The following is a 17,431-nucleotide window of genomic DNA, read 5'->3' as shown; positions in this document are numbered from 1 at the left end:
ATAGGTTTTCAGGAGTTGTCTGTCGTAGGTACAGGAGCAAGGGGCAGCAGGATCTCCCTGTGTCCTTGTGGGTCTCCCCTTCCCTGGGGGGCTGTTGGCCCACGAAAGACAGGAAGAGCCGAAGGCGAGGTTCAGGGCTCAGAAAGTGGTGAGCACGATGGAGAGTGGCCACTCCGGGAACCATTTCAGGGAGCTGGTTCAATTTTATTCGGGGAGAACAAAGGCTATAAAGTCCTTGGGGAGTGGGTGGGGGGCTTCCAGGATAGGTGTACAGAATTGGTTGTGATTAGGCACTTTAATGATACTTGATTTGCATTTGGCAGCACGCTCCTGTCATATGAAAGGGAACGCAGTACCTAATTATCCTATTGGCTCAGGGAGGGGAAAGCTAGCCCTCCCTAGTCAAAGGCCATATATCAGATATGGTTAGAGACATCTACGCCTAAGCACACTCTCCAGATGAGGTCAGGCAGAGATTAGGAGGCCCTCCATCTATGAAAGGCTATCCGGACTGGGAGGACTGCAACCTCAACCAGCGGGATCCCCCAACATGTTATACTGTATGTGAGCCTGCAGGGATCCCCCACACAAGACACATAGCTTTAAAAGTCTCTGGGGCAGCAAGAGCAGCTTTGCTTGCATCTTGCGTTGTGCATAGGCACCATTAGTCACCAGGTTCCCACACATCTATGGGTTTGGAGACCAGGCCTCATAAATCATAAATGAAAAACACTTGTCAATTCCTCCATCAACATCATGGCTAAAAAATGGGTCTAATTAGCAAGTTTTCAGTCCGGCTCATTACACACTTTTATGTATATCTGAAAATTAACACTTGGTAATCATGTCCCTTTGACACAGAAAACAAACCCATTTCAAAATAAAATGACTGAACTCACATGTGACTTTAATGATCAGAAAGAAACTAGAAATTCTGTGAGCATTCCACCTCATAAGTTTATAACAGACGTCTCCTGAGTCATATTTTACTTAAAACTATCTACTTTAAAGCCAAGTGTGCTGACACACGCCTATAATGTCAGCGCGTGGGAGGCTGAAGCGAGAAGATTGTTTCAAGTTCCCGATCAACCTGAGCCTGTGAGTTCCCCAACACAGTGAGTCTCTGCCTCAAACAGTAACAATAAACAAACAAGCAAGTACAAATATCTGCTTTTAGCTCCTTTCTCAATCCAGAAGTAATTATTACCTCAGTTCCTAGGATGTTTTCCTTGGTAGAACAGGTTAAGATTGAAACGTGGCAAGGCAACATCTCAGCCAGTGTTAAGCCTTGGCCTCCTAGTTGTTTTAAACATTCCTCAGCTGTGGTCATTCAAGAGCTGGTTAAATGAAAGTGAATCGTGTCCTAGTCACACGTGGTTTGCACACTTGGAAGAACTGATCCTCTCAGAACCTATCTCTGCCTGGGGCCGGGGGGCGGGGGGGAGGCAAGCCCAGTGGAAGAGCCTGGAATGTCTTCTCTAGAACCTTCAGATGTTACCCATTCTCCTTGAGCCAGGTTTATGAAAATACCTGATGGGTGGAAAAGCACCCATCAAAAGCTTTATATGTGGCTGCAAAGATAGACTGGTCACTATAATTCTTGCCCAACAAGCACGGGGGCCTGACTCCAGTCCCCCAGAAGCCATGTAAAAAGCCAAGCACAATGGCACATTCTTGTAATCCCAGAGCTGTGAAGGCGGAGACAAGCAGAGGTCTGGGCTCACTGGCCAGCTAGCACAGCCTCCTTGTTCTCTCCAGGCCAAGAGAGAGACCCTGCCTCAAGGAACAAAGTGAACAATACATGAAGAATGACACCTGAGGTTGACCTCTGGCCTCCACATGCACTCACATAGATGTGCATACACACACACAAACATACACACACACAGCTTTGTTTCTCTGGGTATCCTCTAAAAATATCTTAGCAGGAAAAAGTCTTTAAATCCTTAAGCTGTTGAGGCCTAAGCTTAGAGTTATCCTCAGAGCCTCCTCTTTGGAGTGCTGCAGTTTGGTGGGATGGGTCCTCTGACATCTGAACCTGCCCCAGGCTCACTCATTCCTCCTAGGGCTATTTTCAGAATTGTTCACCTGATGAGACTGAGTTCTGGCCCTTGGCACCATGATACTTTGTGATGGTTGCTGTTTATATCCACCCTGGGAGGGACAAGTGTGGACCAGCTTCCTTGACTATCACTTGGTGTGGGGAGCACTTCTCTCATGACCAACACGGATGTCTATGGGAGTCTCCATGTGTTCCCAGATGAAGCTGGTCTGGAAGCCACCTGGGCTGTTTTTGCCCAGCAAGGACTAGGAGTCATTAGCACCGAGGGAACACATGCCTTTGGCTCTCCCTGCTCTGTCGTTTGCCTCATACCCCCACCAACACCATCTCTTCTTCAACTTTGGTAGTCCTCACAAAACCTCTGCCTGGACCCGTCATGTTCCAGGGCACTGCCCTCCCCAGGGTGCTTTCTGAGTTCCTGAGTTTATGTTCAGATATTTAACAAGCCACCATCTCTTTGGGGGTGTTTTGGGTCGAGTGTCTGTCAGTGTGTGTGCAGGAGAGTGAGTCCCCAGGCATGCCCTGTCTAAACTCTACAGTTCATCCTTCTTGCAGCCTCAGCTCCCCTGACCCTCTTTCTCCTGTCAAACTCTCACGCACACATCTGTGCACTCACATACCCATGCACACACAGACACGTGGAAATAAAGGAAATTCACCATTTAACCAAATGCCCCACCCCCCACCCCACCCCACCCCCGATCCCAACACACCACTGCAAGTCCGCTGCCATCTCTCCATGCCTGAAGGCAATTTGGGTTTGTGTAAGATTGATTCATTCTACTCCTTTGCTATTTGGTAAATGTCTCAATAAAATCGTTTGATGCTTTTAGAGGAAAAATGGATATTTAATTACTGCTTCCTTTTTTTTTTTTTTTTTTCTGTGACTGTAGATGCATCCAGTGTTGCCGTTTCTCTGGTTTTTTGTTTTTGTTTTTTGTTTTTCCTAAAGTGAACTGGGACCCTAATGCTCAGTGGTCTTGAACTCTTGAGATTCGCTGACCTCAGCTCACGTGTCCCACCACATCCAGCTGTGTTTCTGTTTCTAAGTCAACTTTAGGGCTGCATATTTTTGTTTTGAGATGTTTCTTGCTTTCCTCTCCCGCCTCCCTAGGAGCAGAGAGTTGGCATTGCGTTCCCTCACGGTGTGTTGGTCCCGCTGGATCTGTGGCCCCGTCTTTCTCAGGCCCAGGGCTCATTTCTCTTCTACACTAACCCTCCAGTTTTGACTTTTTCTGTCTGGGTGAGAGCTAGAGTTTAAGTTTGCTTTTATGCTTTTCCCCAAAGGAGTTTACAGTGAGAGAATCTTCTAACATAATTCGTGATTGCCTTTCTCCTCAGCGTGGTCAGTGGGTAAGCTTCAAGCCTTCGTCTGTGCATTGCTTTTTCCCTTGAAGTTTAGTTGTTGTTGTTGTTACTGCTGGTGATTGTGTGTGTGTGTGTTATGTGAATGCGTGGTGGTTTGAATGAGAATGCCCCACATTGGCTCACGTGTTTGGATGCTTGGTCCCCAGTTAATGGAACTGTTTGAGAAGGATTGGGAAGTGTGGCCTTGTTGAAAGGAAGTGTGTCACTGGGAATGAGCTTTGAGGTTTCAAAGCCTCTCTCTCTCTCTCTCTCTCTCTCTCTCTCTCTCTCTCTCTCTCTCTCTCTCTCTCTCTCTCTCTCTCTCTCTCTCTCTCTCTCTCTCTCTCTCTGTCCTGTCTCTCTCTCCCTCTCTCTGTCTCTCGTCTCTCGTCTCTCTCCCTCTCTGTCTCTCTGTCTCTCTCTCCCTCTCTGTCTGTCTCTGTCTCTGTCTGTCTCTCCCTCTCTGTCTGTCTCTGTCTCTGTCTCTGTCTCCTCTCCCTCTCTCTGTCTCTCTGTGTGTCTCTCTTCTCTCTCTCTCTGTCTTTGTCTCTGTCTGCCTTTGTCTCTCTGTCTCTCTCTGTCTCTGTCTCTCTGTCTGTCTCTGTCTGTCTGTCTGTCTGTCTGTCTCTCTCTCTCTCTCTCTCTCTCTCTCTCTCTCTCCTGCCTGCAGATGAGTATGTAAAGCTCTCAGCCACTGCTTTTCAGCACCATGCCTGTCTGCTTTCCACCATGACGATCATGGTCTAAGCCTCTAAAACTGTAAGCAAGCCACAATTACAGAAGTGCCTCTAGTGATAATGGTTTGATTTCTGACTCTTCAAACCCACAGTGGCGTGAACAGCACACACTCTCAGTGGAGACTGCACTGAATGTTGGCTAACTGTTTAGCGTGACCCTTACAAGCACTGTTCTTCATTCTCTGTACAGTACTCAGTAAATTAGCTGCTGTAGTCAACATTTGGTAACAACATTGCCTTTGCATTAGATGAACTGGCCCCACTATGTCTGGTGCTGGTCTCTGAGCACTCTGAGGTGAGTGGGGCTTAGCTGCCACACCTGTGGTGTGCACTTTCCTAAGTGCCCTTTCAACTCTTAGTTTATGATGAACCCATCTGTGGCTCCTGTGAATGGACGAACACCCATGCTGTCCTTTCTTCTGCTCTATGGATATGGCAAAGGTTAAGTCTGTTTTACAAGGTCATGAGGCCTACAGGCCAGCCAGGACTCCGGGCTTTATTTACCTTTAACTAGACTTTCAAATGTCCTGAGATACCTTGGGTTGGAGCTAGCACTGTGGGGGACTCAAAGTCACTATGGTATACATAAGTAATGTTTAATTACCACCAACAAACTATGTTCCCTCCCAGTGGCCTCCTTTAAAGCAAGCTCTCTCTGTTTTCCTAAGTGCTGTGCCCCAGGGAAGAAGATAATGTCAGTGTTGATGCTTCTGATAATGTGCCATTAATCTCCACCAGTGGTGAATGATACTGGCGCTGGAATACTCAGCTCCCTCTAGAACATTCTGTATCCAACTTGATCTTTGTTTTATGTCTGTGCTATCCATCCAAAACGCCCAAGGCTGTCAAAATGTATTCACTGAAGATTTAGATCCCAGTAAACTGAGGAGGAGCTACCCATAACAGACTCACACCCGGGGATCAGACTACATGTGCCTGGGAGAGGTCTGGGCCCAACCTTTTGTCCTTGAGGGGACCCACTCCTTTCAGGGCTTGCTGTCATTGACTGTCCCTGGTATCTCTTTGTCCTTTGCCATATAAGTGATGGCTACATTCCCCACAGAATTACTGATATCCATGGATGGCATATCACATCTGGTGTCCTCAAGCCAGAGGTGACAATAAAGAAAGCCAGAGCTGGGCTCTTAACGTGTTGACAGGGAAATTAAAATGAGCAGAGGCCTGCGGCTGTCACGCCAGAGACAGAGAGCGCTGGCAGGACTTGCTATCTCAGTTTGGGATCCTTTCAGCTTCCATCTGTGCAGGGAGTCCAGCTTTTCCCCGGAGGGTTCATGATATTTCTGATTTGGGTCCCCTCCCTGGATACTATGTGGGGCAGAACAGGGCTGGGTGTGTCAAGCTGGCATCATCCTTCTTACACTGTTTAGGTTCCTGGCTTCTAAACACTACTGTGCTCACCGTGACCTTCACACTCAACTCCGGATCTAGCCAAGCATCCTGGGGGCAGAGGCACAGAGGATATCTCTCACTAACGATGTTCCTTTTATAGTCAGGGAGTCACCAGTCAGGGCAACCTTCTACTCAAGGTCACCTAATAGCTTTGAAGAGGACAGCTTGGGTTCTGATACTTACAAGCCCCTCCTCCCCCCTCCTTTTTTTTTTTTTAAACCTAGAACCAGACAGAGAAATCACAAAACCTTCTTGGTGGATAGATTTTCATTTAGATGTCCCCTTTGCCACTGCTGTGGCTGCAAAGGTCACTCTTTAACCCCTCGCTTAGTGCTGTGAGGGGCTAGCAACCTGCCTCTTACAGCCCAATCATGTGTCCCTGATGGAGTTTGACCTGCGGCTCTGTCTCACTGCCGAGCCTTTGGTTAAATGTTTGGTTTTGCTCCAGAGGAGAGCACTGAGTATTTTTTCATCCATCAGGAGGTTTCTTTACCTTGACTGGGCTTTGGATAGAGTTGCCATTTTTTTCCCACAGAACTGTCAGGTTTCCACTGTGACTGTAGAACCAGTCGCTGTCTGCTCTGTTCCACACAAAGGGTGGATAAGACCTTCAGAGCTTTCAACTTTACAATCTTGATTCAAAAGGAAGTTGACTTAAAAACACCTATAACGTGTAATTACTGTCCGTGTTTTAAGTTGTATATTCTGGGGGAAGAGAGCTCATGCCGGTGGAAGTTCCTCAGCGATTATCCAGTTGTGCTCAGCGTCACTCATTCTTCCTTATGAACAGTTGGACTTGCCTGCGGCAACAGAAGGAGCCGGGCCATCCTGCCATAGTGGCAGAAGACGTGGGGGTGGAAGGTGAGGGGACAGAAGGCAGGCAGGGCCTCTCTCAAGATGTGACATCCCCATGGAGGAGACCAGGTATCCCACCTCTTTCTCAGAAACTTGGCTGTGATTTTGCCAGGTGGAGAGAATAAAGTACACTACACAGGGCCATGCCAACCCACGCCCCACGAAAACTCAGTAGCTCTAGAGTGCCTGTTCTTTAAGGCTAAGAATTTGAATTCCAAAAATGCTGGTGCTTTTGGCTTGGTGGGGAGGGTGGGGCACTGATGCACATTTGCCAGGCTTGCCAGGGCTGCAGGGCCAGGGCATTAGGAACATGGCGGTGGTACCTTCAGGGAGCCCAGTCTGCGACCTGGGACAAATTAGGTCCTCAAAGGCATGGGAAGCAGGCAGAACTACAGGCAGACCCCAGTGCAGGGTTCAGATGCCACCCTTCCTGGACAAATGAGGACACTTGCCACTCCTCCCCTGCCGCTCGTCTTCCTGTTCATTAGAAAGCTCTGTCTCCAAACTGAACGCCCGCTGAATCTCCGCAGCAGATGGCTCAGGACGGCCTAGCCCTGACACTTCAGATTCCTCAGTGGTGTGGGCCACCGCCTCGCAATGAGAAGCCTCCTGGCTACGTTCCACTTCTTTGGCACACTCTTCTTGTGGTATAGAGCAAGCCAGTGTGAGCTCTTTGGCATCTCATGGCTGGCACAGGGAGGTGAGTATGGCCTGGGGCAGGATCTTGGTGTTGGTCTTGCACATCCCAAGGACTGAGTGAGTTCTTGTAGGTTGCAGCACACTTGCTCTCAGAGGCTGTGGGAAGTTCCCCTCCCTTCCCCACACAGTCACACTACCGTGACTTCTCCCAATTCCTCGTTGGCACATAGAACTTTCTGGCAAGCATGAGCACATTGTTTGTTTGTTTGTTTCTGTGACAATATATGACAAAAACAACCTAAGAGAAAAGATTCAGTTTGGCTCCCAGTTTGAGGGGCACATTGTTTGGTTTTGCTCGGTGTTCTTTTTACTTAGTCTGAGGTACAAGCCGATGGAATGGGGCTCCCACTGGGTGAAACCTCTCTGGGATCTCCTATGTGATGAACCCAGAACTGTGCCTCCTGGCTGGCTCTGAGTTCTGTCTAGTTGACAATAAAGAGGAAACATCACAGTCTGTGAACCCCAGTTTGTCAACCTCCTCTCAGCACCCTTCCCTCCACCTCTCATGTGTAATGCATCAGGTGACTCACACTTGGGCCCACAGAACCACACACTCAACACCCACTTGGACATGTGTGGTTTTGGTTTCTAGGTTGCCTTAGTGAAAAGTATGTGTCTTATTGGACAGTGTTTAGGGAGACAAACTGTTAGCCCTGATGGAAGGCCCCAGTGTAGACAATCACACGCAGCGATTTTCAGGGCTTACACACTGTTTGTTGTTCCAATGGACAATGCTGGATTTCACCTGGACCAACTTACTCAGAACTTTTTCCAGTCACGTACCACTGTACTTACCATTTTGATCATTTTAAAGAATACAGTCTTCAGTGGGTTTTCAAAACTACATTAACAATGTTGTAGGACCGTCACCACCGTGTCGATTCAAGCTATTGTCATCACACCAGAGGAAAACCTGCACCTACCAAATGCTTACTCTCCATTACCCCTTCTCCACTTGGCAGCCTTTAACTTCCTGTCTCTGTGAACAAACTTACCATGGACATTTCATGTCAATGGGTCCGTTCTATATGGCCTTTTCTACATAGCCTTTTACACCTGACATAACATGTTCACGTTTTGTCCATGTGATAGTAATACTTCATGGCTTTTGTCTCAATAATATTTCAGTGTAAGCATGCACTAGCCTCTATTCACTCACCATTGATAGAATTTGATGTATGCCCCCCCCTGGCTATTTCGAACAACGCTTTATAAGTATGTATGCACACATTTGTGTTTGGGTGTACGTTTTCATTTCTCTCGGGTACTCACGTACACGTAGAGCATTGAATCACGTGGTGACTGGACTCTACTGGATCTTGGGGTCACTGCCAACTCTTTTCTGCAGGGCTGTGCTGTTCAGTATCCCCCACCAGGTGTGAAGTTCTAGTGTTTACACATCTTCACTGACATTTGTTTTACTATCTGTTTAGTGTGTAAATATATGTGTTTTGGGGAGATGCACATATGTGTACATATATGTGGAGGCCAGAGGTCAATCTCAGGCATCATTTTTCAAGAGCTACCCACCTTGCTTTTTTTTTTCTTATCCATTATGTTTACAGTGCTCTGCCTGCATGACAGAAGTGGGCACCAGACCTCATTATAGATGGTTGTGAGCCACCATGTGGTTGCTGGGAAATGAACTCAGGACCTTTGGAAGAGCAGACAGTGCTCTTAACCCCTGAGCCAGCTCTCCAGCCGCGGGGGATCTTTTTTTTAAAACGTTGTTTTTTTCAAGCATTCTTTTTACCTTTCCCTTCTCCTTTTGGGCTGTCTCTTGAGCAAGACAAGCTTCCTGCAGGCAGCTCTGCCTCCTCCGTCCCCTTCCTCAGTTTCCCCTCCGTGACTCAAGGGGGCGCTCTCATGAGACCTGCTCAGTTCTACAGGTTTTTCATGTCATTATTACACTTTTCAAGTCCTGTATTGTCTTGCTTCCTTCTTATAATCGTCCCTTTGTTGGAGAGGCATTCTCATCATTCCTTCAGGTAGGTCTTCGGGCATGGCTTCCTTGAACTTTTTTGTTAGTTTTGTTTTTGAGACAATCTCTCACACAGTAACCCACAGGGACCTAGAACTTACTGTGTAACCCAGGCTAGCCTCAAACTCGCAGCTGTCCTCTTTGCCCCAATGTCCCAAGTACTGGGATTACAGGCATGCATCATTACCCCAGGGTATCTCTTGAACATATTCAAATTAGCTTATTTAGTCTTTTCTGGTGAAGCTGATGTTCAAGGTTCCACAGGGACCGTTGCCTTAATTATTCTCTTCCTGCGTGGAGGTCATTCTTTTTTATTCTACATAGTCTTTGTGATTTTTGTTTTTGAAAACTGGACATTTAAACAGTGTAAGTGGCAGTTAAGGAAATCAGATCCCCAGCCAGTGGTTTGCCGTGCTTGCTGACAGTTGTTTGCACAGCCCACAGTTTAAAGGATCACTTTTGTAAAGCCTGTATGCCTTGCCTTGTCTGATGTGGCCATAATGTCTCTGTTCCATTGGATTAACAGAACAAAAAGCAAGCCCAGTCTTTGCAGATGGGCCGTGTGAGCTAGGGCCTTGCCAGAACTCAGCCAGGCAGCCTATATAACTCTTCTGCTCACCTGCTTCCGTGCTTAAAGGTCAGCCTGGGAAATCTTTGGAGGCTTCTTTAATATTTACTGAGTAAACACACAGCCCAGGCATATGCGCAGCAAGCCAAATCCCAAAGCGTTCTTCAATTCCTTATTCCCTGAGCACCTCGAGCCCAGCCCATCCTCCAAAGCCCTTCCTCTTCCAATCACAATCCATTGCCTCGGGCAACAACAGCCATGTCCTCCCATGGCTCTGACAGACAGTCTTAAGCTGGCTATATTGGCACGAGGCAAGTTCCTGGTGCGGGAGATAATGGCAACACCTTTGAGTCAGACCTCCAGGAGCTTAGTGGACTGGTGAGCTCTGATGAAGTCTGTTCCTCCAGTGCCAGCTCAGGGTCAGTTGTACAGGCTGTGTTTTTCAAGGTCTCCACTGAGCTGGTGGCATGGGATGGGCAAAGTCCCCTGGGCTGACCTCAGGAGTGGATGTGGGTGTGTTCCCTGCACTGGAGTAGGGAAGACAGAGTAAGTTCAGATGCTGCAAAAGGTCATTGTCACTAAGATCCAGTTGTTTTCTCTTAAGGTCCTCATAGTCACTGACAGCTTTCCCCAAAGTCCCACATAAGTCGGCTCTCAAAGTTGTTCCTACCTGTTTTTCATTACCTTAAGGATAAATTTTGGGGTGCTTTATTATTCAATGTATTTTCACATAGGATGTTGGGGCTGAGAAAATTCTTTCCTAGCAGGTATGCTGACAGTTGTCATTTGTCTGGCTGGCTGTCACAATAAGAATACTTGAGGCAGGGAGGGTCCCCTACAGACATCCAAGGTGTCCTCGCTGGCAGGCTGCTCTAGCCTGAACCAGCTGGGACGTGCCTGTTGCCCCATGCTGTTGTTGCTATTACCCAAAGCTCTAAGTGCCTCTGCTGAACCTCTGGCCTCCCCATGCCAGGAAGCAAAGAAGTACTGTAAACAGTAAATTGGAGGGGGTGGGGAGTCCTCTGAGAAAAAGAGTCTTTGGTGTTAGTAATGTTACCGCCCTCCCATTTTTTAAAAAATATAGAATTCTCTAGGAAAAGTGAGCCCGGTGCAGGGTGGGAAAAAAAGTGTGTATGCCAAACAGTTGGCATAGAAACCTAGAAGCCTCGCAGGCCATCTGAATAATTTCTGTGGGTTCCAAGCAGTTCCTCTAAGAAACCAGGGCTGGCTGAAAAATCAGGCCCTGTGGGTTTCCGCCTCTCTTGACTGGTGGTGATTCTCGACCCCAGCTGTGAAGCAAAGTTAACCTGGAAGATTTGTCCTAAGCAGAGCAGACCACTAGCATCGTGGAGATGTCAAAGATGGGTACAGTATAAAAAGGCCCCGTGCGATTCCAACTGCTGTGAGACGTAGGCTGTTCCCTCTGCCACCACCAGTGTCCCAGGACCCTCCTCATCCGGGAATATGCAGGCAGGACCTCTAAGAAAAACTGCCCTGGTTTCTCAGATACAATTATCATATCTTTACATTTTCTTTTACTTCCTACGTTGTGCTCAGTGTTTCTCATTTGGCTTTAAATGTCTTTTTTATAATTGGCTCCTTTTAATCTGGTCTAGAACAGTGTCCACACGGTGCACTTGCTGGAATTTCATGTCTGTTTGTAACTTATGACAAGCCCCATCTCACCTCTCTTTTCCATCTTGACTTTGTTGGAGAGTTGATAGCTGCTGTCCTTTTAAGTACTGACCAGACCAGGGCAGACCAGACATGAGTCTGCAAATGGCCTTAGCCTGTGAGATATGTGGCACAAACCCTGTCTGAATCTAGGGTTTCTTAAACCTTTCTACCTATGACCTCTCCTTGCCTGAGACATTTCTTATGTGTTCCTGCCCTCTAGGAGATGAAGCAAGGTGAGATAAGGTGTCCACTTTACCATGCCCTCTGGAAAGCTGGGGGGAATGCCCAGTCTGGACAAAGTGGAGGCCTCAAGTGTGCAGGAGTTAGAGGTGAACCTAGGAAAGGAAGCTCCTGTCTCCGAGACCCTGGATCTTTGGCTAGGCCGGCTTCTCTGCGCAGTGCTAACACTCTGGTTCCTCTTGGCAGGCCCAGTCTCCTGATCGCGGCCAGCATATGGGGCCATGGCCCGGCTCCCGGGGCACCCGGAGGCCCCCGGCCCGGAACCTGGCAGCGCAGGCCGAGGAGGACGAGGCGGCCGAGGAGGAGGACGAGGGGCCCGGGCTCGGCATGTCATTATCAACGTCGGGGGCTGCAGGGTGCGGCTGGCCTGGGCGGCGCTGGCCCGCTGTCCCCTGGCTCGCCTGGAGCGCCTGCGAGCCTGTCGCGGCCACGACGAGCTGCTGCGCGTGTGTGACGACTACGACGTGAACCGCGACGAGTTCTTCTTCGACCGCAGCCCGTGCGCTTTCCGCGCCATCGTGGCGCTGCTGCGCGCCGGCAAGCTGAGGCTGCTGCGCGGCCCGTGCGCCCTGGCCTTCCGCGACGAGCTGGCCTACTGGGGCATCGACGAGGCGCGCCTGGAGCGCTGCTGCCTGCGCCGCCTGCGTCGTCGCGAGGAGGAGGCAGCCGAGGCGAGCGCCGGGCCACCGGGTCGCGGACCGCAGGGGAGCCCAGTGCGAGCCCTGGGGAGCGGGCGGCTGGAGCGAGGCCGACAGCGCCTACGCGATGTGGTGGAGAACCCGCACTCCGGGCTGGCGGGCAAGCTCTTCGCCTATGTCTCCGTGGCCTTCGTGGCCGTCACGGCCGTCGGCTTGTGCCTGAGCACCATGCCTGACATACGCGCAGAAGAGGAACGGGTGAGCGTGGGCTCCCGCTTCCGGGCCATGGGCAAGACAGAGGGTGACTCAGGATCATGGAGGTGTGGACGAAAAGCCACACCTGGCCCCCAGGTGGGATGCAGCGATTCCAGCCTTAGTGATCCACTATACTTCCTGCAGTGGCTAGAGCTACAGGCTCCACACCCCTTATCCTCCCGGTGCTAGCTGAGTGGTCAGAAGTGAGGGTCCAGTGAGTAATGCTTAGGACTCGGAACTACACTAAGTTTCAGGACAAGAACGCACAGCTTTTCTCCTGGGTCCCTCTCCACATCTCCAACAGCTCAGCAACTAGTAACTATAAAATCTAGACAAGGTTGAACTTAAGAAGGGGGGAAAAAAACCCAGTATCTTAAGGGTCTAGAGCTGCGGTTCTCAGCCTGGGGGTTCAGCACCTTTTTACGGAGACTGCATGTCAACTATTTATATTATGATTCATAGCAGTAGTGAAATCACAGCTATGAAGTATCAACAAAAATAATTTTATGGTTGCGGGGGAGGGAGGGTGACCACAACATTGAGGAACTGTATTAAAGGGTGGCAAAGTTAGGAAGATTGAAAACCACTGCTCTGGAGAATTGTACAGACAAGTTTGGCCCTCCCAGGCTTAGAGGGCCTTTGTGGAGAAATGAGGGCTCCGATCTTGTTGAACGATCTGTTTCTACCCGCTTCTCTGTCTTGTCCACCAGTCCTATAATGCCAGCACATGAAATGTGAACAGGTCTGTTATTTGTGGTTAGCCAGTTCTCACGACTTAAAAGCATTTGTGCACATTGAGCATCATGGAAAGTTCTGGAAACAGTTGGGGAGAAGATGTTGTGTAGCAGACTGGGTCTATGTTTGGGGATGTTAGGATTCCTGAAGAAGAGGGCACTCTAAAGTTGAATTTAGCTGAGTGCTACTTCAAGTCTTTCCAGCCCCTTCCCTGGACACCCTCCTGTTCCTCTGAGCAGACACTCCCAACTTGCTCACACTGACAGCCCTTCCCTTGGGCAGAGCTCTCAGACTAACTTCCCAGAGTCCTGTAGTGTCCCTGGCCATGCCTAGTGCTCACCTAATGGGATCAACTCCTTCAGAGAAATACAACTGACCAAGAGCTTGCAGCCCTGGCTGCCTCTGCTCTCTGGACACCAGGGATCTTCCAATTGGAGCCAGCTGAGTAAAGTCCTTCTCTCTCCACTTCCAAGGATGCGAGGAGCCATGAAATGTCAATAGTTCGTCTGAAAAATTGCTCCGCCCAACATAACCAAATAGCTGCCAATCACCCTCATAGTACAACCGTGGCTTTAGCGTCTTTATAAGTCAGTTCTCTTATGTGTGCCTTGGGCTCTAGTGCTCAGCATGCAGGACAATGTGAGCATACATCTCACTCTCTAGCCAGCACTTTTGGCTATTGAAGCATTAGTTCTTGTGAAAAGTAGTTTAGACATGGCATGGAAGGGCTCCCTGTGAGGGCATTCTGGGTACACAGAGCTCTCTTAGGCTGTGTGGGTTAGACAGTGGGAAGCCCTAGCTTCCCCTACACCAAGGTCTGTGACACACCTTGGGATACCTTGATCCAGAATCTACATAGAATGGTGCTCTGGGGTCTCCAGATGTGCAAGAAAAGAGAACACTTAGGAAATGTCCACGCTCTGCATGCATTAGGTATCACATAATTAGGCATCGTTGTGCCCCACCTCCCAGGAAAAAAGCCTGATGTCCCATCAGCTGTTTTAAGTAAAGCATGTATGAAACTTGGCATCTCGCCACAGCCTAGCATGCAGCAGCGATGCCGCGCATGCTCACAGGTGTGTAGCCTTTACCAGACCTCTCCATGGTCTTAAGAAGAACAGAAAGTGTTAACAGTGGGCTTAATAGTACCAGGCTTGGGTAGCAGGGATTGTGGGTTAAATAAGATTAACTGGGTAACACCGGCTGGGAGCTCCATCAGGGGCCTGTGTCCTTGTTCCCTAAGCAACCGACATAGAAACCATAGCCTGCTTACCGTACCGTGGGGCACACAGCTTTAACGAGTAGAAATCAGAATGTTTTCCTGGGCTAAGCCAATATGGAGCAGGGCTGGCCCCTTCCTGGGGCTGTTGGATCTACTCCTTGCTTTTAGCTTCAGGCCATGCCTTCTGGTTTCTTCATCACCAGCGTACATCACTGTGACCTCCGCTTTGACATATCTTCTCTTATTGGCACCAGCCTCCCGTGTGGACAAACCTTAGACCCCTGTCATGTCCGCCCGGGTAACCAGGTCAGCGTCACTTCTCAGGGCCTGTCTGTAGCTTTATCTTAATACTACAAGTCCCTTTTGCCACATGAGGTGACATTTTCTCACACAATTTCTTGGTAGCCAGGCAAAATTGTGGCACGTTCAACATAAGCCTGCTGTCTTGTTTCCCAAACAGAGTATGTTGGGTTCTGCCATGTACCCTGCCTGTGTTGGGAGCCACGCTTGCCTGCTGGCCTCAGAGTCCAACATGCCCCTGCTGCTGGTGCCCAGTTCAGGCACCCCAGAAGAAGGCTGTGTGACTTGGCTCTGCACCAATGGCAGGAGAAGCAGTGTTCACTACAGGGACTGGAAAGGCACGTGTGTTTGAACATGGCCTTTCTGTTGGACTCACATCATCCGCCTGCCTACAAGATTGCAGCTCCTCAGATCTGTTGATTGCAAAATGCTGTTCACATGGGATGCAGTTCTTTTTCCGCACTTCCTGGGTTGCAGTTCCTAGATTGCAGGCAGCTCTGGGAGCTAGAGAGCTGATTCAGCAGTTATGAGTACTAGCTGCTCTTCCAGGGGACCTGAGCTCCAATTCCCAGAACTCATATGACAGATCACAACCATCTGTCACAACCATCCCAGGGGGTCAGATTCCTTCTTCTGGCCTCTGTAGACAATGAATGCATGTGCTACACGTATATATGTAGTGCATGAAAAACACCCATATACATAAAACAAAAATAAAGGGGGAAAACTTACAGGTAATTTGACCAATAAGAGAATCTCCTCTCCCAAACAATCACTAATCTTATGTAACTTTAGGAAGGAACTTAGTGGATCCTGTAAATTTCAGGAGCTTCCTGAGCCTTGTAAGTAAATTACTTCCCGAATCTTATTAGGGACTGTAGGAGAAAATGTTTCAATTGGGAGGAAATAGCTACATAACATCAGAGTCCTTAGGGACCACCAGGACAGTAGTACTACATGAACCCATAACCAACACAGGCCCTGACCATGAGTAGTCCTGATTATCATGGAGTCATTTGGAAGTAGGTGTCTTCTGAGAACTGTATCCACAGAGTCAAGAGGTGACAGTGGAAATGTCTTCTTCTTCTTCTTTTGGGTTCGAAGGTGTTCCTGTTGGTAGGATATGCCCATGGTTTAGGCGTTAGGCCAGGCGGTGTGTTGCAGCATCTGTTTTGAGTGATTCAAATGCGTGGAGAGATAGTGCACAATTTTATGCCAACAGATAGCTGCAAGGTTCCTTCTCTGCGGTGGTGGCTGCTGTGTTGCCTGGAGACGGAGCTAAGCGCTTGCCTGGGCCCTGGCGCACAGCGGGGACGGGCTGTGCTTGCCAGGCTGCCCAAGAGCAGCCTGTCGCTACTGAAAGCCCATGGGGTGCAGGGTGCTTTTCACAATTCATCATTTCCTTTTGCACGGGTCTGTGTGCCTGCACCAGTCAATGCTTCCGCTTGCTCACGTGATTAAATTAAGGCTTTTGTAATGAGCTATGGATTTCATGTCTGTGATTTCAGCTTTGAATTCGCTAAGGCTATTTCTGCAGCAGCCTGGGAAGCTGGTGGCAAAAGTTTCTGCGGCAAAGACACACCGCTGCCTCTGTCACAGAGCCCTGCCACCTTCTGGCAGAGTGAGGGCCTAGCCCTCTGGGCATTAGTCAGGGTTCCCCAGAGTAAGTGGAAGGATATGTGGGCTCACTGTAAGGACTTATTTCCACAGTCTCTGCCCAAGCTTCCCAAAGCTACAGCCTTTCCCAGAGACCCAGTGGGCCGAGGCTCGGGCTTAGAGCAGAAGTGCCAAGGTCTTGGCCCCACAGTTAGGTAGGACTCTCTATGGCCCCGGAGGAGGCCTTCTATGCCATTTATGGTTCTATATGACTGAGTAAGGCTGGTCACAGGAGAGAAACATCTGACACCTTCACAGATACATCTGTGGTTACATCTGACCAAGCTCCAGCCCCCCTAGAGTCTACCCAGCACATACAAAGCTCCCCCATCATATGAGCACTGGCCTTTGCCCTGTGCCCACCCTGGTGTCTGTGGCTGAAGGTTCTTCACTCACTGGTACCCCTGTGAGAGCCCTGCCAGATGGCACTTCTGGCACTGACATAGACATACTGTGCATGTGTTGTTTTTGCCTCTGGCCCATCTCTAGGGGAACCTCTGACTGGTTTCACAGGATATGAGTTCTGAAGATAGAGGAGGCTCATCTCGGAACCTCAGGGCAGAGAAGAGGAGGCAGAGGAACTACCAAGGGAGCTTCAGCGCTGGGCTTCCTGTCCACATTGACATGAAAATGCCTGTGTTCCATGTGACACAGAGCCACACTACCAAGTCTCAACATCGACACTCCTTCCCTTGTCCCCGCATCTAGGGTGGCCAGCATGGCCAGCAACATAGTCTCTTTCATGTCCCCAAGAGGCTCTAAGACTGTTCTTTCCACCTATGAAGGACAAAGGAACATAGGACAGATGGCTTTGGGTGAGGCCACAGTCAAGCAGCTAGGCCTCTTGACATATGCAGTGTACTAGTGCATAGGGGGCTGGTGAAATTGTCTTTACCAGTAGCTGTGAACCCAGGACAAGAAAACCTCGGCTGCTCTTTGCTGAGAAGAAAGGCACAACCTGGTCAGTGGCCTTTACCATTGCTGACAGTGGCAGACTGCTGCCCAGCACCTCTGCTTGGGCACCTGTGCTAGGGTATGTCACCAGGTGC

The 17,431-nt window shown here is 49.3% G+C and overlaps 1 protein-coding gene across 3 annotated transcripts in view; it reads left to right on the top strand.

The window, feature by feature from the left end:
* The window catches only part of Kcng2 (potassium voltage-gated channel modifier subfamily G member 2), a 60,151-nt gene that overhangs the window by 24,934 nt on the left and 17,786 nt on the right, over positions 1-17,431 (top strand). For all 3 annotated transcript variants that reach the window (XM_051163735.1, XM_051163733.1, XM_051163734.1), the window contains exon 2: positions 11,763-12,472. In XM_051163735.1, the coding sequence (XP_051019692.1) occupies positions 11,798-12,472 (675 nt within the window). In that variant the 5' untranslated portion in view covers positions 11,763-11,797. The remainder of the gene's footprint in view (positions 1-11,762; positions 12,473-17,431) is intronic.

This window comes from Acomys russatus, chromosome 20, assembly GCF_903995435.1.
Source record: "Acomys russatus chromosome 20, mAcoRus1.1, whole genome shotgun sequence".
Lineage (NCBI taxonomy): Eukaryota > Metazoa > Chordata > Mammalia > Rodentia > Muridae > Acomys > Acomys russatus.
The sequence above is the reverse complement of the archived record's forward strand: the minus strand, read 5'-3'. Positions and strand labels throughout refer to the sequence as shown.